This window comes from Tauraco erythrolophus, chromosome 6, assembly GCF_009769465.1.
Source record: "Tauraco erythrolophus isolate bTauEry1 chromosome 6, bTauEry1.pri, whole genome shotgun sequence".
In the NCBI taxonomy this organism is placed as follows: Eukaryota; Metazoa; Chordata; class Aves; order Musophagiformes; family Musophagidae; genus Tauraco; species Tauraco erythrolophus.
The window spans coordinates 65,484,925-65,509,779 of record NC_141470.1 but is presented as its reverse complement, the minus strand read 5'-3'; the positions used below and the strand labels follow the sequence as shown (position 1 = coordinate 65,509,779).

The window sequence follows — 24,855 nt, the reverse complement described above, 5'->3', positions numbered from 1 at the left end:
TTGTGTGGATCGATGATGAAAGTTTTTCCTTCTGCTGTAGAGCTGGGGGTTGAAATGGGCAGGATTGACAGCCTAGTGCTTTTTTCTTCTTACAGTCACCATGGGTCACTTTAATTTTAGTATTTTTATGCCTTAAGTATCAAACTTATAAATTGCAGAATGTTCTTACAGTCTACTTGTCTGCATGTGCAACGAAACACGGGGTGCAGCTTTCTTCCCACAAGTGACTGCTCTCAGCAGAGCCAGGTGGTGATTTCAAATATAGGTCTAAGGAGATGTGGTACCTCGATTGAGGTTGGTCCGTAGGTTGACCTCAAGACTGTGAGTCTGTCTGTGGCCTAGAGACATTTCACAAGCACAATGTCTTTCCATCTTCCTTGTGTGGGCAGTAATTAGCTGCAGGCTACAAAGAGCAATTAGAGATTCCTCCCACCTGTACCATGATTCAAATAAGAATAGGGATGATTAATCCATCTACTCCTGCGTGCCTGGAACTAGGATACAATGATCCATGCAGCCTATTTAGCCTGCATGATGGTGTAGAAAAGTCTTCATCTTCCATTGTGTGAATGCATAGTCAGAACTGAAATCTGGCATCTGACTTTGCCAGGTCCCATGGAGACATGCTTGTTGGCTTGCCTGGTTCTCGTGCTCTTCTCAAAGCATCTGATACTGGCATGACTGAAAATAAGATATTGAACTAGATGAATATTTTGTCTAACCCAGGACATGCCTTATGTACTTTCCTGATACAGAAGGATAAAAGTGACAGATCACACTGAAGGAGGACTGTGGTTTTCTCTTTGCAATGTCTAGGAGTAAGTGACAAATGGAAACCATGCTTGCCTCCATGTAGATTAAATGACTGCAATAATGAAAGAAACATAGAGAATGAAGAGGATATCCATCATTTAATTTTATATGTGAATCCTGAAGTTTCTAAACTGTGACTTATTATTAGAGCACAGTGGCATAACAGGGATGATAGCTCTCCAGAGTATTGTAATAGCATCTTCTTTCATACAAAACAAAATCTCTTCAAATTTCCATTAAAAGGAAACTTGATTTCTGGATCAGACTATCCGCTTCCTAAGAAGATTAGAGCTCTCAACTTCCCGGAACTTCAGGTTGATTTTGGCAGGAAGGAATAAGCAGTTCATTATTTCAGTACTTTTTACTTTTTCAGGTGTTCTGGAGTTGTGGCTGATAGAATAATGCTACCTTGAACTCTGATTAAATTTTTGTTTCCAGCAAATTCTTATACTTTAAGTACTGTTTACTGCTTGGTTTGAAGCCTGAGCAATTCCTTACAAGTAGGAAAATACTCCAATGTGTTGAATTCTTGTGGACTGTCATGGAGTGAGCATTGAGCTTAGATTTTTAAGTCAATTTAAAGGTGATTTATATGTTAGGACTATCCAAGAAATAGTAACAAAAGTGGTTCGTTTGCAGGTTGCACAGTTAAAGACCTCAATGCAGTCAATACTGGAGGAGTGGGAAGTATATAGCAAAGCTTATGCGGAAGTCAGCCTGATGACGACAAGATATTTGTGCCACAGAGACCAGTGCAAACCTTCTGTGGTGTCACTGGAAGCTTTGAGAAACCGGGTCAAAACTCTCCAGGTAAATCTACTGAAGTTGTCTTATTTCCGTACTTCCTTCTGTGCCTTTAAACAAACAAACAAACTCCACTAAAAAAAAAGATAAAAAAAATTATCTGGGCAACTTCCTGTTTATTATAGTGCTGTTGAAGTCAGTGGAATATTTTTTTTTTTATCTCCAGAGGCACTGAGGTCTATTTTTAGACTTCTTGATTTATTTAGCATGTAAATTCAACTTTGGTGCAATTTAATTACCAAGGTTCAAGAGAGAAGTACGGGTCAGCTGCTACCATACTGTGAGCTGGCAGGGCCTCGATTTTGAATTGCAAAGATCCCTTGATGTTTTAGTCTTCTGCACATGCTGGAAGGCATCCCCATATGAAGCACCAGGTCCTCATGCTTCCTTGCACTAAAGAGTTCAGATGGACATGTGCACTCCACCACCATCCCCCACACGAATGTCTACTCTGTGTTTAATCCACGTGGACATTAGGAAGTTTGGCTGAAAATACAGCTGGCAAAGGAAAACTTAATGCCATCGCTGTATGTGTTTGCCTGAAGGTTATCCACCATTCAGGGGAGAGATGTTGGTTTCTCGACTCGTTGGTTGAAGGGAAATTTGCCCCTTTGCTTGTGCTTGCCAGGGAAATACCCTGCCATAAAATAAAACTGTAGCATAACCTGGAAGGAGATGCTTGCGCATCGATGCCGAGACTCGGAGCAGAAATGAAGGGGACTTGGGAAAAAACTGGCGAAGGGAGCACGTCTCATGAACGCTGTGCTTGGGGTACTATGTCCCAGCCTCTGTGCCAGTGAGCACTGACACATGTTGCGTTAAAGGATCTTTCCACGTATAAACAGCACTGGAGTCAAGGTTCAGGACCCAGGATTTCCCTTCCCAAAAGCTGTGGCCTGGGCTGGGTGGGCACAGCAGCCCTGCGACAGAGCAGGGGCATCTCCAAGCCTGGTGTTTCCGATTCCTCCAGCGCGAAGTCAACTGTTCAGTTGCCCTCCAGAGAGCTGGAGTTCCCTGCACAGCCTCTGGATGAGGCTGGGCATAAATGCCGGGCATAAATACTCTGGATCGTCCTGGGACTCTGCTTGGCTATTACAGAGTCTAAGTGGGGCATCTGGAGCAGGTAGTCAGGCTGGCCCTGGATCTGAACATTTTACGGATATGGCTAAAATCCCCTTACATATCTTTAAACGAGCATTGAAAGGCTTTGTAAACACTCCCTGTTTCAGTGTAAATAAGGCCCATTTAGGTTTATTTTCAGGTTATATCAGAAGTGGTGCAGGTCAGACTGAGGGCTGGAAAGCCTGCATAACCACTTCCCATCCTCACCTGAGGATGCATGATAAATGGAAGGAACCTGCTACCTTCTTACCTCGTTCCTTCCATCACCCTTTTCATTTTTAATCTGGATCAGTTCACAGATATGATCTATGGCAGCGTTATGCCATTTCCTGTATCAGGAGGGGGAACATGCAGCCGGAGCCAGGAGTTGTCAAGCCAACTTTACTGGCAGTAGAAATTTTCCTGAAACAGTGGCTTAAAATAAAAACATTTTTGGTTTCTAGTGAATTAATTTAATCAGTTGAAGGCCATGGGTTTGTTAAATGAGCTGTTTCTTTAAGAGCAAATAAATTACCTCAGTTTAAAATAGGCCTTCTGAATGATTTTTTTGAGTTGGACCATTTCACCTCTCTTTCAGCTTCCTAATTTTTAGGATCACATGTTACAGTTTTCACAAACATTTTAATCTGTTCTGCAAACATGTGGTGTTATTGCTGCCTTATCCCTACCAATCTATAGGGGAAACTATGCTTAGGTGGTTCATCTCCACAACTAATTGCCATCATAATCCATTTTGCAGTCTCTTCAAGATGAATCGGAGAACAGTGAAGAAATTTGGGCTAAGCTCCAGGCTGCTGCCAGTAACCTGAAGAAGAACTGCTCCCCCTCCTTTGCAGAGATTATTGAGCAGAACTTCACAAAGGAACACGCTCGGTAAGCTTGCAAAAAAGACCCCCAAAAAAAAAGTTGCTGAGGTAGGACTTGAAGGTCTGTCAGATTTTTAAATCTGTATTAATACAACTCACCTGTCTAAGAGTACCTGTAGAAGTAGCTGATGCTTTTTTGTGACAGATCACAGAGCACAAAGTGGTGCCGTGTCAGTGGGCTTTCAGTAACATGGGTGTGAATGCAAAGAAACTCCCACAGGAATCCTACACCAAATAATACTCTGGAGGAGAATTTCCTGGGAAAACACTCTTATCCTTTGATATGTTGGCAGATGGAACTCAGTAAATGAAGACATCACAGATCAACTGCGGGCAGCGCAAGCAACCCTGCAGCTTTGGGAGTCCTTCGATACTTTATGCACTGAGGCAGCAGCCAAGTTACAAGAGCACAGAGAGCAGTGCACTCAGCTCTTGGATGCTCACATACCCGAGGATAATGTGATAGAAACCCTGAAGCAGAAGATACAGGATATAAAGGTACGTGAATATGTTTCTGCTGCCTGGTACAAACCAGGATTTATTTTTGAGAAACAAATCGAAAGAACACCTTCTTCCCCTTTCCTCCCTGAATCCAGTCAGTGGCAAGCACAAAATCTGTGAGTTTTTTCCATTACCAAGCACCTTTGTGTTTCCTTTAAATACTTTGACCAGATCCTGAAACCAAACCAAACTAGAGTTAGCATAGGATGAGAAGAGAGCAGAAGGGAGCCATCATATTCCATCTCTGCCCCTTTCGCTTCTGTACAAAGAATCAAGCCTGTGTTGGAAGGAATCAGTAAACCGAGAATTATTTACTTTATGGGACACGGCTTGGGAGGAGAGATAATATCTGCTAGAACAATACCTGGAGAAAAAAGACCTGTTTTCCAGAACACAGGACAATCTTGAGGCATTCCACAGTCTTCAAATTGGTTCTGTTTGGGTTTGGTACTTGTTTTGGCCTGGACTCATAAGTTCACAGATTTTTGAGCTCATTAGGTTATTCTAAATGCTTCTGACTTTAGGCAGATGAGATCTCATGCTGAGACCACAGGGTACATTTGCCTCTCTCAGGCAGCAAACTGTCATTAGGTTCTGACATTTTTGGCTTCTTCAGACTGCAATAAAGAAATATAATAATCCTTATGTCAGGGCAGAGCAATGATTCATCATGCTTTATGAACCTCTAGCCACATATTGGAAGAAGTCCAAAGTACTCCATTTTGCATGTGGCCAATTAAGAAACTTTATGTTATGGGAAAGAGCATTCATGTATTTCTTCTCATGTCAGAAGAAACTGACAACAGCAAAACTTAGACCAAAACATTTTCACTTTCTTCTGATGTATTAATGGCTATGACATAAATTAATCAATATATCAGCAAAAAAGGCATCATGTTTTCTGGAAATTTTTGGGAAGAGTTTTGCATCTATTAAGCAAAGCATGACCACTAGAGTGCCATTAGCACTGTAGAACCTGTCCTGGTATGCGTGCGTAGGACACGTGGAATTTATTGTGGTTTTTGAAAGTGGTGAGTTAGAAGAAAGGGGTTCAGTGATACAGCATATGAGTTATGTGTGTTTAAAAATACGTGTGCATTATAAAACTGTATTTTAACCTGTGTTATCTTGTCCTCTAGTATATATTAGGAAAGATTATGGTTTTATGGAACTCTGTCCCCACAATAAATAAAAATAATGTCTGATCTAGAGAGAAATCAAAATGGATTCTTTACTAAATGGCTGAAGTGGCAGTTCACAATATGATCCAGGAACTAAGAGCTATTTTACTTTTTAGGGAAATATGTCCACTCTTTGCTATCAGTCAGAAGTCTTTGATCATTACTCACAGAAAACACAACATACAGTGGTAAATTCCAGGGGATTTCATGGCTAAAAGTAAATGACGGTTCTAGAAATAGGTACATTTCAAGATGACATCTTGCCATGCCTTGTCCAGGTCAAAAAAATAAAAAAAAGTACATTGAATGAGTCTAAAATGACTCCCTTTGTTCTTGTGCTGCCTTTAGAGTTTAATGTTATAGCATCATTTCTGTAGTAAAGGGGAAGAAATAAAACCAAAACCATAGTCCTCGGTCACTAAGGGATCCAAAGTACTGGTATGTTTGTAACTTAATGACATTTCTCATCCGCAGCATGGGCTCGTTTCTCCATCTCTAGTATAAATCCATTCTGTAGAGAGGGCTATTCTGATTTCTCTCCCTATTCTCCTCTGTAGCAGTAGTATCCCACTGCCTGAAGTCACTGGTGTTGCATTGAACTTTGAACCGTGCCTTTCCTAGCAGTAGAGTCAATGGATGCGATTCCTGTTATTCTTCGAGTAAAAGACTGAAGCTTTCGCCATAGCTGAATTTGGCTCCCGGAGGAGATCAACAAAAAGAGCTTAGTTACAGCAACAAAAGATACTAAATGAAAGTGGCACTTGAATGATGATCTGATTCATTTGCTGACTTCTTTTCTTTCCCCTTCTCTCATCAGAATTTACAGCATGGCCTTCAAAAGATAGCAGCACGCCATGCCGAGATTTCTTTGATGGCTGATCAGATAGAACAGCAGGCTGGGACAACTGCACGAGCCAGTCTGTTGGAGAAGCTGCAGCCGCTTCAGAGAGTATCTTATTTGGAAAAGATGTTGCAGAGGAAGCTAGATGAATTTGAGGTATTTTTCTGAGTATGAAATTAGCTGTCAGTGTGAGGTAAATTCTTTACTAGAGCCCTGTGTGAGCTACCTTCTTCACTAGAGCCCTGTAGTTATTGAATGAAATAAAATAAAATTTCAATAAAATAAAGTTTGACAGTATGATCAACTATCTAAAGAACTAATACACGAAGCCAGAGGGACAGATGAAGGAAGAGTTTCAGCCTTCTTACCTGCTTGTGTTGCTCTAGCAAGCCTTTGTAAGTGGACCTATTATGGTCGAGCAGTACGGGACCCCCAGATGATTACAGGTTAGGAAATGTATGTTCATTCTGTGAACCTCAAAGTAAGTTGTAAACTTGCTCAGCTCTGCCTTGGAAGAAGCCTAAGGGCTTCAGTTTGCTTTGATAAAAGTACACACAATGTATCTAAAACCAAGCAGAAAACTGTGGTCACTTGATGTACTTTTGATGACAAGATTCACATCCCTGTTTAGGCAGAGCAGGAAGGGACCCCGATCCAGGTTTCCCCATATGGTGCTCTGCTCACAGGAGTGTTGTGAGATTGACTTTCCCTCTGTGCGTGTGTTCTTGAGAAAACTTGAGAGCAAATGTGCTGCTGTACATTTACTGGTGTAAAACTAGTCTGTTCCTGTGAAAAAGTCTGGTTTCAATGAATTCTTCTGTTCTAAAGTAAACTCAAATTAGTCAAGGAATTCTCAGCCAGCTCTCTTTATGACTCTATCAACCAGCACAGTTCAATGGCTGGAAGCCAGATATCTTTGTGAAGATAGCAGATTTCTCATATTCCCTGTGAACTTCTTGCTCCATGAAAAATTTCGTTTCTGGGTAGTCATTTTCTCTGGTGTAACCCTGTAGCATTACCACCGAACTGTCTCTCTCCCCATACCAATTTTTACCATGCATTCCTTGTAAAAATGTTGCTGTTTGCTGTTCCTAGAGAATGTGGAGCTGTAAGAAAGAAAGATCTTCCCCGGTGCTCTTCTCCCTGACCCAAAGATACCAACCTAGGGAATCAAAAAGTTGAATTCCAGCCCTCGTTACTTCTCTCCACAGAGCTCTTATAAGCTGCACAGCCTTAGCTGGAGGCACATGGGAGCAGCCCCTGTGTGCAGCTCAGAGGAAGCTCATGTACACAAGTTTCTTCCCTCTGATAAACTAAATTTGGATTTCCCAGTTTCACAATAAATCAAACAGCCCAAAGCTACAAAAAGGTACTGCAGATGCCCCTATTCCTTCCAGACAGCTATGAATCTCTCAGTGTTTAGAGATTCAGTTTCTTGCTCTCTGCTTTGGCTTAAATTTTCCCCTTATCCAGTGCAAAAACTGTAAAAGTTTAGTTAGTGAGTTATAAATACATTGGAATTCAGATTTAACATACATTTGTTTTCCTGACAGTACTGCTTATTGCTTCTTTTTGTATACTGAGTATGTGTGTCAAATCATAATTAATGTAAGTATCTAATATTCACCCTAGTTCAATCTTTTACAAATGGAGGATTTTGAGAAGTGCCTTGAAACGCTGGAGGGTCATGTCAAGAGTCTCACAGGCGCCTTCAATAGTCTCTGTCTGGAGGGAGAAATGGGCCACTCGGAATTGCTCGTGGTATGTTTAGATTCCCAAGTAGAAAAAGATACATACTCAGGATTTAAGTGTCCAGAGGATAGCGGCCCTTGCCTACTTCAAGAAACTCTTTATGTCCCAAGTGTCGTAGTTATAGCACTTCCATCAGAGTAACGGTAATCTCATCCAAAACACAAAAAGCAACTCTTTAAGTTCCTAAAAATTCTAGATAAGCGTTGCAGGCCAAATGCCTGCATGGAGGGAAGGAAAATCACATCGATTTGGGGTTGATGGGAGAACTTTTTCCCCAGCTTTGCTATGGAGCTGCCCCGTTGCCCTATTGTAGGCGACAAAGTAAATCTGCAAGTACCAGCTGTTCAGTAGCTGTTCAATACTGTTGGAAAAAGGGGCCCTGAGTAAGAGAGGAGTTGTGACTTTTTTGTTTCCTATATTCTTTGAAGTTAACACAGAAACATTGGGGTTTTTTGGATCAGCGTTTTGGATGTGTAACTTTCAGATGCTTCCTACAGAACAGGCTGCTGTATTTCTATGAAAGGAAAGAAAGTCAGTACTTTTGAAATTAATTTATTTTTCTTTTACTTCCAGAATCAGACACTGAAGCTTGCTGCACTTTTTCCAAGCATAGAGAGTTTGAATGAAGAAAGCATTAAGCTGCCACTCAGTGACTTCACCCTGAAGAAAATTCAGAGCCTGACTCGGCAGTGGAGTCAGAAAACAGCAACTGCTCTGGAACACTGCAGGTCCGAAATGCAAATGAAAAATCACTACTACTAATTTTTTTTTCTGTGAGGAAAATCAAAACCAGAGGAAAGCATAGGAAGTCTTGCCGTCTATTCTCAGCTTTCTCAGGGGCTTTCCAAGTTGAATTCCTGCCCTTTCAGTTTACTCCAGATTATTCAGTGGCTATTTGTGTTTCAAGTCACTTGAAGCAAAAATCTGGATGTTCATAGGCGAAGAAGGTAGCGAAGTGCCAGTGTTAGTATTGCCAACCACCGCATCAGACCCTATGCAAACATAGCCAGAAAAACAACCACCAACACAATAGTTTCTGATTATTTCTTCTGTTTTACAGTGTGGTTGAGGGAACTCAAAATGATGGAAAGAAATTATTTCAGAAATGTGAAAAATTGATGAAATTCCTAGAAAAAATGCAAGAGGCCTTAAAAACAGATATTCCAGGACGGCTGGAAGAACTACAGGAGCAACAGAGAGTATATGAGGTAAAGCTAGCTCTAAAAATGGAAGCAACTTCTTGAATGGTGAGGGTGGGGGGAAATCTCTAGAAAATACTGTGCCCTTTGAAAGCAGATCTGGGCAGAGTTTTACAGAGCATTTCACTCTTGAAATGTGCCCTTGTACTTATTCAGAGGAAAACTTTGAAATGTGAAAATCCTTTTCCAAAATGGATGGATCCCTTTTTACAGGGATCAGACCTTTAGGAATGCGACCTCAAGTGTTGTGTCATGGAAGTCCTAGATTTCTCCAACCTTGAGGTTACTTGCCTGTCTTCCTGTCCCAGAGCTCTGAAGCCTGTGGTAACTAGGTAGGCAGTTTGCTGGTGATCTGGCAGCAACCTTACCAGTTTTTGGAAGAATTGCATTTAAACCAAAATGTTTTCACAGCATATTTCTGTTTTGACCAGTTGTTAGATTTTGGTGAAAATCTGTTTCACTGGCATTCTTCCAAACATTTGCCATGTGTTACAGAGTGCATCACACATGTATGACAGTATCCATTTGGAGGAGAAGCTACATTGCATGCTAGCAGTAGCATGTGGATGCAATTCTAAGCAAAGTGTCTATCTAGAGACTTTGTCCTAGCGGCAGGAGGATGGAAAAACAACCATACAGCTCCTGATGGGTTCTGCTATCATATAAGTACATATTCCTCCTGATATGCAAAAAGTGTGGAATCTTTTAGGATGCATTTGACTCTAGCATTTGAAAATAATACAGCTTTCAGCATTTAAAATTAAATAAATGCTGTCACTCTACATGAGCAGAACCAGCTTTCTTAGCAAAGGTTGTTCAGTGAATAGTTAAAACTGTTGTTCTCGTGGTATTTTCAGATGCTGCAAATTGAGATTTCCATAAATCAGCAGACATTTGATTCTGTCATTCCAGAAGTTTTACTCTCCTTGGAATCTGGAGAAGCAGAGAAAAGGTAATCTATTTGTTTTTCTCCCTAAGATCTTGGTAATTCAGTGAATATGCTCTCTTCCTTAGGGTTAATATTGAATCTTTGCTTTTATGAGGATATAAACCCAAATTCTTGACTGGGTTCACTCTTTAAATAACCCCCTGGCACATCTTGCAGAAGTGGGAGGATGTGCAATGAGAAAGAAACACAGATGCCCTGGCCAAACTGCATTTTGGATAGTAACTGTATGCTCTACCTAACAAAAATAACTGCTCCTGCACAGGAGGCTTCTTTGTCTACTGCTACCCTGCAGTTGTTGAACCTCTAACTGTGGTGGAGAAGCTACCTTCTTACAAAGGGTAATGAGGATGCTGCATATGAAGGATCCTTTCTCTCTCACTAGACCTCTCTACTTTTTGAAGTGCAGAGGTGTGAGGCTATTCACATTGCCCCTGGCACAGTGGCAGGGCCCTGAGTCATCAGCCACAACCCCAAAATATGTGGTAGCTAAACCGGGTTTTTATCAGTATGATCTTACGCTGTTCTCTTAATCAATGTAGAGTGAGAAGCAGCAAGTAATATTTGTGAGCAGAGGTTCAACTGTCTCAGGCATTTCTGCTGTGAACACATTACCCTTCTCTGCCAGAGCTTGCTGCTTGCAGAGAATTGGCAGGACAGTGTGTGTGCTCCCCTCAGCCACTTCAGTATGAAGTCCATAGTTTGGCTGAAAGCTGCCAGGGAAGGTAGGGCTAAACTAAGCAAAGCTGCTGGATTTTTGCATTGAAGCTAGCCTCACAAACACAGGTGTTTGTATAAGAGCTAATCTGAGGGCCATGGCCTCCTGAAGAAGGAGCAGAATAGATAGATGGGGGTTGTCTTAAGCATTCCAGCTAGATCATAGAATCATAGAATGGTTTGGGTTGGAAGGGACCTCAAAGATCATCTAGTTCCAACCCCCCTGCCATGGGCAGGGAAACCCTCCACTACACCAGGCTGCACAAAGCTTCATCCAACCTGGCCTTGAACACTTCCAGGGATGGGGCATCCACAACTTCTCTGGGCAACCTGTTCCAGTGCCTCTCCACCCTCTGAAAAATTTCTTCCTTATATCTAATCTAAATCTGCCCTCTTTCAGTTTAAAGCCATTGCCCCTTGTCCTATCACTACACGCCCTTGTAAAAAGTCCCTTCCCAGCTTTCCCGTAGGCCCCCTTTAAGCACTGAAAGGCTGCAATAAGATCACCCTGGAGCCTTCTCTTCTCCAGGCTGAACAGCCCCAACTCTTTCAGCCTGTCTTCATAGCAGAGGTGCTCCACCCCTCGGATCATCTTTGTGGCCCTCTTCTGGACCTGCTCCAGCAGGTCCTTCTTGTGTCCTTCTTGTGCTTGGGGACTCCAGAGCTGAACACAGTATTTCAGGTGAGGTCTCACAAGAGCTGAGTAGAGGGGCAGAATCCCCTCCCTCGACCTGCTGGCCACACTTCTTTTGGTGCAGCCCAGGACACAGTTGGCTTTCTGGGCTGCCAGTGCACATTGCCGACTGTCGTGGGTTAGGTTGAAAACTTCCTCCCCCACACACACACAGCCGGTCACTCCCCCACCCCCAGGAATGAGGGAGAGAATTAAAGGATAAACGGGAAACCCGTGGGTTGAGATAAGAATGATTTAATACAGATGATTTAATACGGTATAGATGCTCACCACCCCCTCGTATGCGAAGCCCGTCTCGTCCCGAAAACTGCAAATCCCGGACGAACGCGAGGCCCCGAAATAGAGAGGGGCAGAGAGAGAGAGAGAGAAGAAAGAAAAAAAAAAAACAGCAGAGCAACAGCGCAGCAAGCGCAAAAGAGCAAAAGAGCAAAAGAGCCAAAGCCCTTCTTCCCGGCTGCCCCTCGCTTTTATACTGGGCATGACGCTGCATGATATGGAATACTAATTGGCCAGTTTGGCCCTCAGTCTTAAGTTCCACACAAATCACAAGGGGAATCGTGTCCCCCTTGTCCCAACTATGCTCCCCCCTTATCCTGCCGTGTTTTTGCACTCCGGCACACTGAAAAGTCCTTGGCAGCTTGTTATCAGCGTTCTTCTCAGAGCGAGCCTCTGAGTAAAACCAAAACACGGAGCTCTTCTAGCTGTTAAAAAAAACTCTGTCCCAGCTAAAACTAGGACACCAGCTCATGTTGAGCTTCTCATCCACCAGCACTTCCAAGTCTTTTTCCTCAGGGCTGCTCTCAATCCATTGTCCACCCGCCTGTACTTGTGCTTGGGATTGCCCCGACCCACGTGCAGGTCCTTGCACTTCGCCTTGTTGAACTTCCTGAGGTTCTCACAGATTTGCTGGATCATCTGACAGTGTTATAGGAGAGACCAAAAAACTGCTTGAATGGGTCAGATAACAACGCAGAGCCTTTTCACTTTGCAGTTAGGTCCCTCTGCTGTAGGATACAATGATTACTGAACTCTTGCTTACAGCCTGGTAAAAGCACAGATCAATTTTGCAGTTTAATCAGAGATCTTGTCTCACTTGCATTAACCTTTGACTTCAGAGAAATGTTTAGTGCCTGTTGTTTCTGTGATTGCTGTACTATATACGTTTCTAATACCACAATAACAAGAATAACTTGCATTATCTGTTCTTTTATCACGTAAAAGTGGTTTTGCATTGCTTGAAAGATGGAATACAGAGAGCTCAGCTGAGCTTAGGGCTGCATAGAGCTTTTTGCATAGTTGGGTATTGTAATTGGAATACAATATTGCAAATGGAAATCCATCACGATTGTTGTAAAATAGAGCCTTGAGATCAAAATATATTGACACTCCACACTTGTCATCTTCAGAACAGAGTTTATTTCCAAGTTCACGTTGCTGATAGACCAGTGGCAGAACGTTAGCCGGATGGTTCAGCAGAGAAAGAAAGATATTGATGGACTCGTTGGCCAGTGGCAGCTCTTCAAGAATTCCCTGCAGAGTCTCAGCAGATTTCTTGCTGATACAAACGGCTTCCTCCAAGCTGTGAAGAGCCAGGACTGCTATAACATTTGCCAGCTTAGAGATCTAATTCATGATGTCAAGGTACTGTATTTATTTCTCATAAATCTAAAATCTGTGTTTTTTCTCAAACTGAAACAGCTTCTGTCCTGTAATGTAAAAAGCTTTCAAGTCACATGCTTTTTGGAGAAGAACAATTGCTGACACTTCTTAAAGCTGAGCACAGTGAGAAAACTGTGACATTGTGAAAGGCTCATTACACTAGGAAACTTCCCGCTCAACATTGTCGTTTAGTAGCCTTGTAAGCTTTAAAAATACTACTGATAATGACCATGGAAATGCAGAGCGACAGGGAGATTAGGCAGGAACCTGGTCAGCGGGTACCCTCTGGGTCTGTGTGCACCTTCTTGACATGGCTGCTGAATGCAAGCCTTGCAGTTTGCCTGAAGGAAGCAGGCACATATGCAGGAAGACAGGCCATGTGGGTCCTGTGTGGGCAGGGGTGGGCAGGGGGTGCCAGGAGCAGACGATAAAGCACTTGCAAGGGGGTCTGGGTCTATCCTTGGACCCACTGCTCCAGGATGCACAGACCTGGGCAGCAGTTCTTCAGTTCTGCATTTTACATGCAGTGGAAAAAAATGTTCTCCTTTGTTAATTTTGGATGTCTTGGTTTTCCATTTAATTATGCACCTCTTTGTTTTATAAGAAAGTAAAAACAAGAAGTGAACTCGATGGTTGCTTAAGGCAATCTAAAACCTTTCAAAAATGTACTATCCAATGCTACTTGCACGGTTCAATATTTATTGCGTTCCCACAGACCTAATGTTGATGGATTAACGCATTACCAGTATTCCATTTGGCGCTTGCCCTATTTGTTTTTATTTTTACCTACTACGTAAAGATGATGTTCCATAGATTTTACAAGTTAGTGTTCATGCTTTTCCTTAGTGAGAAAAGCCAGAAACTCTTCTCCCTCCTACTCCAAATTGCCCTTCCCTCCTGCTGTTGTTTTACAGAAAGAAACAATAATCATATTTGCTTGTGTTATAGTCCAATATGTGTTGTAGGTAAATTATTGGTGGCTTATGTCACTTGGAGTATGTCATGATTAACAGAGCTGTTATCTCTAAAAAACACGTCTTAGTTGTTGATGGTAGAGGTGCTAACAGAACTTAAACTGTTTTTTTGTTCCAAATAACTCATACAACTTAATTTCCATCTTTTTTTAATTACTGCATTTTTACTCTATAGATTCAGTCTGTGAAAAGTTGTTTTAGAGTTTTGTGAATTGGAAGATCAGAAAGAATCTGATTTTTCTGAAATTAAAAAAGCAGATGGAGGAAGATCTGTTCCTTACGCTTTCATGAATTTGAACAAACTAGTGCCTTGAAACTTGCTATGTGAGGCTTCACTTCTTCTCAAACAAAATGCCAGGAGTGCACTTCTAAATATTAAAATTAATTTTTTTTCTTTTAAAGAGTAAGACAGTGACTCTTCTGAGGTGGCAAGCCATGTACTCCTTAATCATCGATGTTGGGGAGAAGTTAAGGACTGTCTCCGATCCCAAGATTGATGCAGTTCTCCAGGAGGAGCTCAGCCAGTTACAGCAGAGTTGGGGGCACACGCAGGTCCAGCTGGAGAAGATGATGATGCAGCTCAGCAGCACCCTACAGGTAGATGATGCCCTCCCCAGGGAGGAGCAGCACCTGCTTCTCTAATATTGGGTCTCAAGAGCTTCCCTGCCCCACCATCCCCGGAGCTGAGCTCTGTAGCAACAAGGCAAATGCTGAGCTGCTGCTCACTGCAGAGGGGCTCTGTGGGAAGTGCCTGCTGTGCACCATCAGGGCTTACGGAAAGCTAAAACTGTAGTCACCTGATTCGCCAAAGGAAAACGGAGTTGGCATCCGTTTGTTGGTACAACCGATGTTCCTGCTCTGATTGTTCTCATGCTCCCTGTGGCCTGGAGCTCCCTCTGGCTTCGGGCTGTGAAACCTGAACTAAAATTTAGCTTAGAGGGAGTTAGCATTACTTATTGCTCCTCCTGTTGTTGCACCTCTAAACAGAAGGGTTGGTCATATTGACTTGGAGCAGTGAATTTGCTTTCATGGCTAGCCAGCACATAGGTATGTCTTAAAACTGAATGCTGTCATTAATACAACACTCAGCCCTAAAACTATGCTTAAAGCCTCTCAAGTTGGACAAAACAAAATGAGCAGAAATTCTCTGTAAGGCAAACCTTAAATACAAGAGAGGTTCAAGTTCTGTAAATCCATGCACCAAATTCTTGGGGAGGGGGGTACTGCATATCAAAAAGAAAATCCAAATAACAAGAGCACATGATTATTTACTTCAGTGGGTCGAAGAGGCTGTTTTGTAACATGCCCATATGGTTCAATATGTCATGATAAAGTATCTTAACCTTTTATAACTTCCTTGGGTCTCCTTGAGTAGAGTTGGGACTGCGCTGAAAAGCAAACCAAGGAATTAGAAAGCAGTCTGCAAGAGCTGGAGGAGAAAGTAAAAGACCCACTCCCAGTTGAACAGGAAGAGCTCTGCAAAGCCAAGGAACACATTAAGGTATTGAACAGCCATATTATATTTAAATAGATGTAAAGTTGCACTATACTTGATCCCTGTAAAATCAGTTTCCCCTATTGCCTGCTCTTCAATGACACTGAATTTCTCTCCTTTATACTATCCTGATTGCTACCAATGCTGCAAAGTCCAGCTGACCAAAGAAATTACAAGAAGAGTAGTAGTGTTCGAATTTTTTTACCTGTTTCTGCTCCCTTTCCACAGCCTGAATTTATAAAATTAGCAGTTTCTCAAACAAAAGGGAGAAAACTCCCTAGTCTCAGCTCAATTGGCTGCTACTCTGATGGCTGAACCTCCTTTTTTGTTTTCCAGTCCATTTTGGACAAGGAGCTCCTCAGGGGAGAGACCTTGTAAGTCTGCAAAGCACCGTGCACACCTGTGGGATCTGAGAATAATTAAAGAGAAGGAAAATTAAGAGTAAGGGAGTGGCAAAAGCCCTCACAGCCTGTAGTGCAGCATGAGAATTAAACAGCAAGGGATAGGAGACATTTTGTCTGGACTGGTCAGTCTTTCATCATCCTTTTATGAAGTGAATTGTTGACATATGTAGTGGGAACCAATAAGCTTATTAACGAGCCAAGGCTTTGAACTCATTATCAGCTGTTTGAAATCTTCTTTGTGGGTGCTGGCTGCCTCTCCCACAGCAGCAGTCTTGCTGTAGCCCTGAATTATTTGTGAGATGGCAGCACATACCTCCTGCCTCTTGTTCCAGTAAGAGAAATTCAGCTGCAGAGGTGTCAGGGTCAGACAAGTGTCAGTGCAGTTGCTGCTCTTGGGTATCAGAGTATAATAAAAGACCCCAAATGGCACGGGGGAGAAGGAACCTCCTTTCCTCTCCTGGCATTTCACTCTTCTATGGAATAAAGCTGTTTTTCTCTCAGGCCTGGACCTTATATGAGGCTAGCAAAGTCCCATGAAATTCCGTTGTTAGCTCCATTAATGCAGGGGTTCGACCTGTGTTAGGATGTATAAATGCATGTGTCCACATCTGTAGGGAGTAATTTAGTATCGGTTATTTGTTTCTGTTTCTTCAAATGTTGAAGCAGATCAGATTTCCCGCCCCACCCCCCCTCCTCCAATTTAAATAAGTGACTGGATCAAAAGACCTGTGGAAGTTCTCATAGGGCTTGGATTGGACCCAGCACGCTTCTCCTGCACAAACACTCACAATTTTTTTTCCTTTAAAATGAGACAAATTGAAAGCTTTTGTTGTTAGAGGAGCCAGTGACACTTCTCAGCAACTGCCTTGCAAAATGGGACCTAGTACTTGTGTGGAACATCCTGTTGCCCAGTGTGTGCAGTGGTGTCTCTGCTTTTTACATGACAATTTGAACACTGACCAGGAAAACACATAAGCTTGTTATGAAGGGAAAGAGGAATTGAGGGGACGAAGCAGAAGAGAGAGAAATGTGTTTGTGTGAGTGAGCAGTTTAAAAGCTCCAGATTTCTGAGAAATCTGATGGAGTGCCTGTGAAATCGTTCCATAGAGAAGGGAACCAATTTTAATTTTTTTAGCATTCAAATAAATAACCTGGAATCGGAACGAATGCAGGTGGAAAGCAACTTGGCCAAAAGAATAACAATTAAAAAGAGAAAACCCCAAAAGTGGGCTAGTTCCTCCCTGGATGTCGAACCCCAAACGCCGCCCTGGAGCACGGGGAGCTGCGGGAGGGTCAGGCAGCGTTTCGAAGCTTTTGGATGCAGTGGAGGCTGCTGCTGCACCGCTCGACCCGCAGCAGCTCTGCCCGGGGCTCCCGTGGGCTCCGAGTCGTGCCCTAATCCTGATCCCGATCCCGACCCACGGGTGTGCGTCGGGGAGCGCAGCACAGGCGACTGCACCGTCCCCTCCTCTCCTCCCCCGCAGGCCGGGCAGGGGATTAACGAGCAGGTTTGGAAACCAGAGGAGCTTAGTGCCAAGGCTTGTTCTGGGCGCGTTTCCATGCAGGAGCTGGAGCAGTCGCTGGCAGACTGGGCCCGCAGGATGAAGGAGCTGCGGGGCACGAAGGCGGAGCTGGACTGTTGCATCCTCGCCGAGGACGTGATGGTGTTCGCAGAGCAGGTTGAACTTTTGCACAAGCGGTGGGAAGAGCTCTGCTTGCAAGTAAGTCTTCCTCCTCTGGAGTTTTATAGCGGGATATTCGTAGGGCCTGGCAGAAAAAGGGGGAGCGGGTTAGCAGATGGGATTTTTCTTGGGGTTGACTCACTTTTGCAGTCTTGGGTGGGGATGGGGCTTCTCGTGCAGCTGACCAGGGCTGAAGTTTGCACTTTGTCTCCTGGACACAGATCGCTGAGATTTATTTGTTAAAAAAACCTCTTTGTGAGTAGTGAGTGCCTGAATTGCACGGAGCTCAACTGCAGCTGTTTACTGAACTTGGTGGCTTTGTTCTGGGCTGCCGAAGGGGGGAGAGAGGAATAAACACAGGAATTGCCTGAGGGCGTGAAGCAGGGAAAGGAAGGGGGAGGTCTTTGCAATCTGATATTGCAAAAAAATGCCAGGAGAGGTGAGAAAGAAAACTTACACGTGTTTACATACTGACCCCTTGGTTTTAAACACACTCAGAACTGACTTGTCTTTTCTGTAGCAGTAAAAGACTGTGAAACGTTCCTGTTCTTTGTGGCTTGTTGCTCCATTACCCTTAATTTAGTGCTGCGTGTAAAATTGCTGGGGAACATTTACCAGCGAAGTCACATGAACTTGATTCATTAGGTTATTATGCAGTTTGAATGGGTGTTTACTTTGCTCTGTTAATAGGATTGGAAGAAGGAAAACACTTCGGGGTCTGAAGTTACTCTGGATGGCACATAGAGCCAAACTCTTGCCTTTCTTTACTCCCAAATCAATAGCTTATATTTTACAGTTTGTAAAAAAAGTAGTGAATCAGGTTAGTATTTTCTGCCTAACTCCCTTACACAGGCAAAGGCAAAGCAATCTTGGTGAGAATATTGCCAGAGTAATGAACAGCTGTGCTTATTTCACTAACTTTGGTGTGATGAAATAGTTATTTGGGTTTATGTTTTGCGTTGCAACAAGAAAGAAGAATTTAGTATCTTTGCCTTAAACTGGACAGTTAATCTACAACCAGTGTTTTCTCTGTTATTGTCGCTGAACTCTGAAAGCAATTTCAGAGATACTCTCCCTGATCCTGGCAATATAGGCCATTATTTTTAAATCGAAATGCCTGAACCGTTTTCCTAATGGAAATCCGTAGTTAAGTCTATAAATGAGGGAACTTTGTTGGTTTTCCTTTTTATGGTGAACAACTGATGCCTGCTGTTTCAACTGTGGTGAACCTTGAAAATTAAGCTATCTTTTGTATGTACGCCACTTCAGTCTGTCCAAGTAGTAGTTTAAGTTCAGATTTTATTCCAAATTTCCATTTTAATTTTCTGAGGGAACAACATTTAGTTCAGTCTGTCTTGGAGAGGAGAAAGGGGTGATGTTAATGTGACGGTGTTGGGCACACAAAAGTCTGTAGTGGGAGGAATCTCTTCAGTGCTGCAGCAGAGGGACGTACTGAAATGTTTCCACAGCCCTTCTGAGCCCCCGGAGGGGCTGCACTGATGCTCAGCGCTGGACACAAGGGTAGGAAAGCAGGCTTGATCAGTTCTACTGCTAGCACGACTGCTTTGTTTTGGCTAACAAAATGGAGGAGCCGAGATGTATTGTATGGGGGGAAAAAAAAATAAAAATCTGCAGTATAAATGCAGAGCGGTGAACGCCTTTGAGAGCAAGACGCTGCTGCAGCTGTCACGGCCATGGGAGTGGGGCAGCCAGATGCCGGTGCTGGGCCACAAACACACTTAGTGAGCAGATGCACTCAAGGGATTAGCGTTTACATAGCTGCCCTTGCAAGGTACATGTAGGTCAGAGATTTAACTACTCCTATCAGCGAGCATCCTGCCCTAATGAACGCTGGCGTACGGGTTGGATGCCTGGGCCTCGATATTCTTTTTAGCCTCTCTTGGGAATGCCCAAATTGCTCCCGCATCACACTGTGGATGCAAAACTGGAGCTGCTTCTGGAGCAGCTGGTCTGCAGAGAAAGTGCTCGAAGCAAGGCCTGGCTTGAAGGAGTCGCGTTCCTAGAAGCTTCTGTGGGATTTTTTTTGGCTCGTTCCTGTTTTACCCCCAATCTGTATTGCTTAGCCAGCTAAAAGGTGCTTCCTGCTCTTAAAATCCTGCTTGCCCCATGCTTAGCAGACAAAAATGAAGTCAGGATCATTTCAGGATTTAATGATGGTTTTGCTGACATGCATAGTCTCTTCTTCCACAGACCAAGCTAACTTGCCTCCACACATGGGAGACGTTGCAAGTGGTAGAGGAAAGATGAAGAATTTAAACTTCATACCTTTGAGGCTGAGAGTACAAAGGAGCATCCCAGAGCAGAGACCTTCTTAGGGAGATTTTCTGAGGTCCCTGGGGTATCCAGGAGACTTCTTCCCAGTGAGAACTTTGGAAATGGTTTCCCTGTGTCCCAAGGCAGTGCTTTTGGCCTCATCTCTTTGCTTAGATCAGCACGAAAGATTTAGAAACACTTTCACCTCCCTGTCCCCTCCTTGAAAAAAGTCAGAATTTAAAGGACGAAAGCAATCTAGTGGGAGATGACTTGGTGCTTCCTGTTTTGATCCTGGTGTTACATGCAGCTGGTCTTGCTTCTGCACTACACACTTAAACTGCATTCTGAAGTAAAAAGCGGTGTTAGAGATTAGTCTAGGAGAATCAGTAATGGCATTTTGAGAAGTCATACGCTGTATAAGGTGCATGTTAGATGTGAAGAGGGAATGTGTCCTGCCATGGGGTGATTTAGAGTTGCCATTCGCAGCCAAGGCAAGCAAAATGTTATGCTCGGTTGTCTTTATGTAAAGTTTATTGGTGAAGGTGAGGACTGAGTTGTTGGTCTTGTTTTGTTTTAGTAGAACGTGTACCGTTTTTCACTTTCTTTGTCCCATACGTCTTCGTACAGGAATCGATCAAAGTAGATAAATGAATACAAATATATAGGACCTCTAGGCTAGAAATAAGTGCTATTAGCTAGTAGAAGAGTGACCCTGCTTCTTTCTGAGATGTTGGAGTAGTGATATGAGCTTTGCTGGTTCAGGCAGCATCAGACCTTAATTTCCCTGTCTAGATAATTTGTTTACCTGTCCTGGCAAATGTAGTTTTGCGGAAAAAAAATCCATAGTTTTCAATAAAAAGGATAGATTCTTAATGGTGATTTTTCTGGAAGTTCTTCAAGAACCAGTGAGGAAATGGAAAGAAAAGAGGGAGATTTTAATAGAGATAAAATAATTGCAGTCAGTAGTGGCAAAGTTTCTCTTACAGTTTCAGAAAAATAAGAACTTACATAGGTGTTATTTCTCTTGTGTTATTTATGAGACCGTACTTAACAGTATGTAGTAATTACATAGTTTAGATTCCTTCTTTGTTTGACATTTTCAGGTTTTCACTGAGTAATATTTAAATTGTTATAGTAATATCATTATTTATAAATCTGTCACTCAGTTTAATTCTTCTGAGGGAGGGAATCTGGTGTTTGCCAGTCAACTTTTGGCCCTGCTATCACAAATAAGATGTAATAACAATCTGCTTGCTGGCTTTGAAAAGAAAGCTAGAGATATTTAATAACTGCTCCTGCAAGATGGAATATGATCAGCTGCAGACTAGAAATTAGAAGGCTCGTAATTGCTGGTTTCCTTCCTGAGAAAGATATTGCCAGCAGTTAATGTGTGTGCTTCTCTATAGGTGTCTCTGCATAAGCAGGAGATCGAGGACAGGCTCAGTGCCTGGATTGTGTTCAATGAAAAGAGTAACGAGCTGTGCACCTTTCTGGTACAAATGGAGAGCAAAGTGTTGCAGACTGCAGATGGAAGCATTGACGACATGATAGACAAATTGCAGAAGGTAAGTTGTAACACTACTTTTCTTCAATTGCGGTCTGATAGCTCGTTATAGAGACACCATTCCTCATTTCTGCCTTGCCTCTCGGAAGCGATAAGTGATTTAAAGCCAGCACATGCAGGCTTTTGTGAGAAGATGAGCTTTTCTAGCCTCAGCTCTTATCTTCTTCACGTTCAGACTTGGAGCATAATACAAAACAGAAATGCCACCTGACTGCATTTAGACCTGAAGTGCCATGTATGTGAGTTGCGGTGGTGGGGGTCTGGCTTGCTGGGCACATGTGCACGTACAGCACTGCTCACAGCGTTCTCTGCTAAGGATCAGTGGTGTCCTGGGAGCCTCTCGCTGCTCTCACCACCTCCACCCGTGTTGGCCGTCACGAAACTCATAGGCAAAGGGCAGAGAAAAGATTGAAGGATGGGGTAGGTCTTATGCCAGGCAAACAAGAAGTCACCACAACCAAAAATAAAACCTAATTCTGTCCCTTCTAATTCACACTAATTCTTCAGTGCAGTTAGTGCTTTGTAATACTTTCGTATTAGCTCGATTTTAAACAGGACCATTATTTTGCTGCAGCGTTCCTCCCCATGGCTTAAAGGTCTCTCTACCTAATCCCAGATCTCCTCTGGATAAGAATACCAGCAAAGTCAAGTCATCCTAGACTTGAATTTGGGTTCTTTTGAGGTAGCTTGACTGGAAAATTATGTTAAATCAGGAAAGCAGAGACAAAATCAGAACATTAAACTGCTATTTTTAGGAGTACTTACTCCTGGTACTTGCAAGTCTTTAAGCTGCTTAGTTTTTCGTGGTGGCTTCATGGTGAGAGTGCTTTTCTATTGACCCTTTTGTTTTGTTTTGTTTTAAGTGAAAGTTCTACATGCTAATGTAGAAGCCTCAGCCATCCCAAGCCAAACCTGACTTCACATCACATACCTGGGAAAAAAAACAGCTAGTTTGGTTTTGGTTTTGTTGTTTTGTTTTGCCCAGGAATTAAGTAATGTTTGTGTATATCTGTCAGGATTGCATGGAAGAAATAAACCTGTTTAGTGAAAAGAAGCTTCAGTTGAAACAAATGGGTGATCAGCTCATCAAGGCTACCAACAAGAGTCGAGTTGCAGAAATAGATGATAAACTCACCAAAATCAATGATCGCTGGCAGCATCTCTTTGATGTCATTGGAGCACGGTAAGAAAATGATTTTCCGTGTTTTAGATGAGATAAAAATGAGAGGCTAGTGTCCTTGACTGCCAGAAACAGACTGACATGACTTTTCAGTTCTGTTGAAATTTATTGTTAAGAGTCAAATTAAACTGAAATAATGCTTTTTTGTTGTGACTTGTTGCTGTATTATGACACCAAATGTCTTAATTTATCTAATGGTAGAGGGCAGGGTGTAAGAATTCATATAAAATATAATTTTCATCATGGGAGCTATGTAAAAGGAAGAGTCAAAGTGATTTCTCTATTGCATGTGTTGAATTGCAACTTAATTTTAAGGCAGTATGGTAGGAGTTCACTTAGGCTCTTTAGGAGAACCTCCTATTTTAGGACAAGACTTGATTTCACCCTATGTCTGAATGCACAGAATTTGGGAATAGATTCCTGGCCTGTCTTTGTAGACAGTCAGATTTATATAATTATAATGTTCCTTTTTACGTTCAAAAGTGTATGAATTTCATTTAATATTAGTGCTATTTCTTTACTCAGTCTCTTTTCCTAAAAACAACTGGAAGACCATACCATGAGTTTATTTTTTAAATTCAGGATCTTCTGCATGAGGGTGAAATGGAAAACACTATCAATTGAAATGAAAACAAAAGCCTGCATAGTGGAGGCAATGACCTCTTCTTATAAGATTAAACATCTTTATTATACTTGACAGAGTTAAGAACATCATGATCATTTTAGTATTAGCTTTACAGAGACGATCCCATTTTACTATTATCTCTTGAGTTTCTACCACAGCTTGGGAGGAGGATGCTGGGCTGATCTCACCGCCTGCCCGAGTTTATCAGTAATCCAGAAATAATACGGCTAAACACCAAATTAGTATTGGTCTAAACTTCTCTCCCAAGGTTTTGTTTCACCTGCAGCCCCTCTCTGGGCCTGCAGAAGCTCTCTTGCTCGATTAACATTTGGGACAGCTAAGGTGGGTGGTTGTGCTGTGAAAACATAGCCCTAAGTGTGCTGGATCTTAATCAGGAATGAGATCTGAATTAATGGTGACACATGAGCCATGAATGATTAAGCAGAAGGTGCCTAACACTTTGCAGGTAGTCTTGCAATGGTCCCTCTCAAGGTGTCTTTGTATTTGATCTGATGTAGGAAAGAAAGCTTCACTTTTGTAACAGCACATTTTCTCTTCTCATCTTAACGGTAACATACAACTTTAAAAACACTTGTCTGATCATTCGTGTTCTGCTGTGTGTTAGTTTTGAATTGTATCAATTTTTAAATGCAGATTGCGATGCACTATTTCAAAACTGAGGTAAACGTGGCATGTTTCTAGTAATTTTTACGAAAAGATGCTGAAGAACTGGTAAGATATTTAAAGAGAGATCTGGCAGTCTTATTCAAGTCACCTGTGACAACAGAGCACTTGTCTACCTGGGATGTCTTAAATCTTTATCTTTAGACAAGTGTATGGTGGTGCTTTGAGGTACGTTAATGCCGATTTGCCTAGAGCATCAGTGTAGCTCCCAGTATTGGATATCTAAGTGGATATCGCAGCTACTCGGGAGTTGGTGTGATGCTTTATGACTTTTCCTGTGTTATTACCCCAGAAGGTCTGGAACATAGCAGCTTCTACTTGTGATTTCCACCGACTTCATGTTCAGGACCAGGGTAATGAACTGGAAGGGCCTGACAGAACGTGGTTTTAAGCAGCTCCCTCAGTGGTCCAAGGTTATCAGGCAGCCCAATGGCTTCTGCTAGTCCTCTTGCACTTAATGCTAACAGAGGTTCAGTGTATTGCAGTGTTTTGCATCATGGGTGTATCACATCTCTTCCCTCAATTAATCCACCTGGCTTGGGCTTGGCTCGCAGCTTGAATGTTCTCAGCTGCTCAGTGATAAATAACCACCAGACTAGACACACTAGAATCTGAGCGTGGTCCTAAGAGGTTTTTTTGCCTTCTTTACAACCTTGCGACTTTCTGTTTCGAGATCACTGCTATGATGGTGGCTTGCTTCTGAGATCTGAATTCTAAAGGAATTAAATTAAGACTTCAGTTAACTGAAATTTCCACCTCGCTCGCAGGTACGCTTTGGGGTACTTAACAGGAGGCTCCTCCTGTGCTTTTGGGTCTCCTCTCTTCAGGTCAGGTGATGGGGAGGAGGCAGCAGTTCTACTGATCACAGATGTGACACA

At 42.6% G+C, this 24,855-nt stretch overlaps 1 protein-coding gene across 1 annotated transcript in view; it reads left to right on the top strand.

The window, feature by feature from the left end:
- Positions 1-24,855, top strand: part of LOC104383626 (nesprin-2-like) — a 162,223-nt gene that overhangs the window by 106,154 nt on the left and 31,214 nt on the right. Inside the window, exons 67-80 of the mRNA XM_086613635.1 lie at positions 1,453-1,623; positions 3,479-3,612; positions 3,899-4,103; positions 6,105-6,284; positions 7,761-7,889; positions 8,454-8,608; positions 8,941-9,088; positions 9,937-10,031; positions 12,843-13,077; positions 14,472-14,666; positions 15,445-15,570; positions 17,534-17,689; positions 21,331-21,489; positions 22,505-22,671. Of these exons, the coding sequence (XP_086469761.1) occupies positions 1,453-1,623; positions 3,479-3,612; positions 3,899-4,103; positions 6,105-6,284; positions 7,761-7,889; positions 8,454-8,608; positions 8,941-9,088; positions 9,937-10,031; positions 12,843-13,077; positions 14,472-14,666; positions 15,445-15,570; positions 17,534-17,689; positions 21,331-21,489; positions 22,505-22,671 (2,255 nt within the window). The remainder of the gene's footprint in view (positions 1-1,452; positions 1,624-3,478; positions 3,613-3,898; positions 4,104-6,104; positions 6,285-7,760; positions 7,890-8,453; positions 8,609-8,940; positions 9,089-9,936; positions 10,032-12,842; positions 13,078-14,471; positions 14,667-15,444; positions 15,571-17,533; positions 17,690-21,330; positions 21,490-22,504; positions 22,672-24,855) is intronic.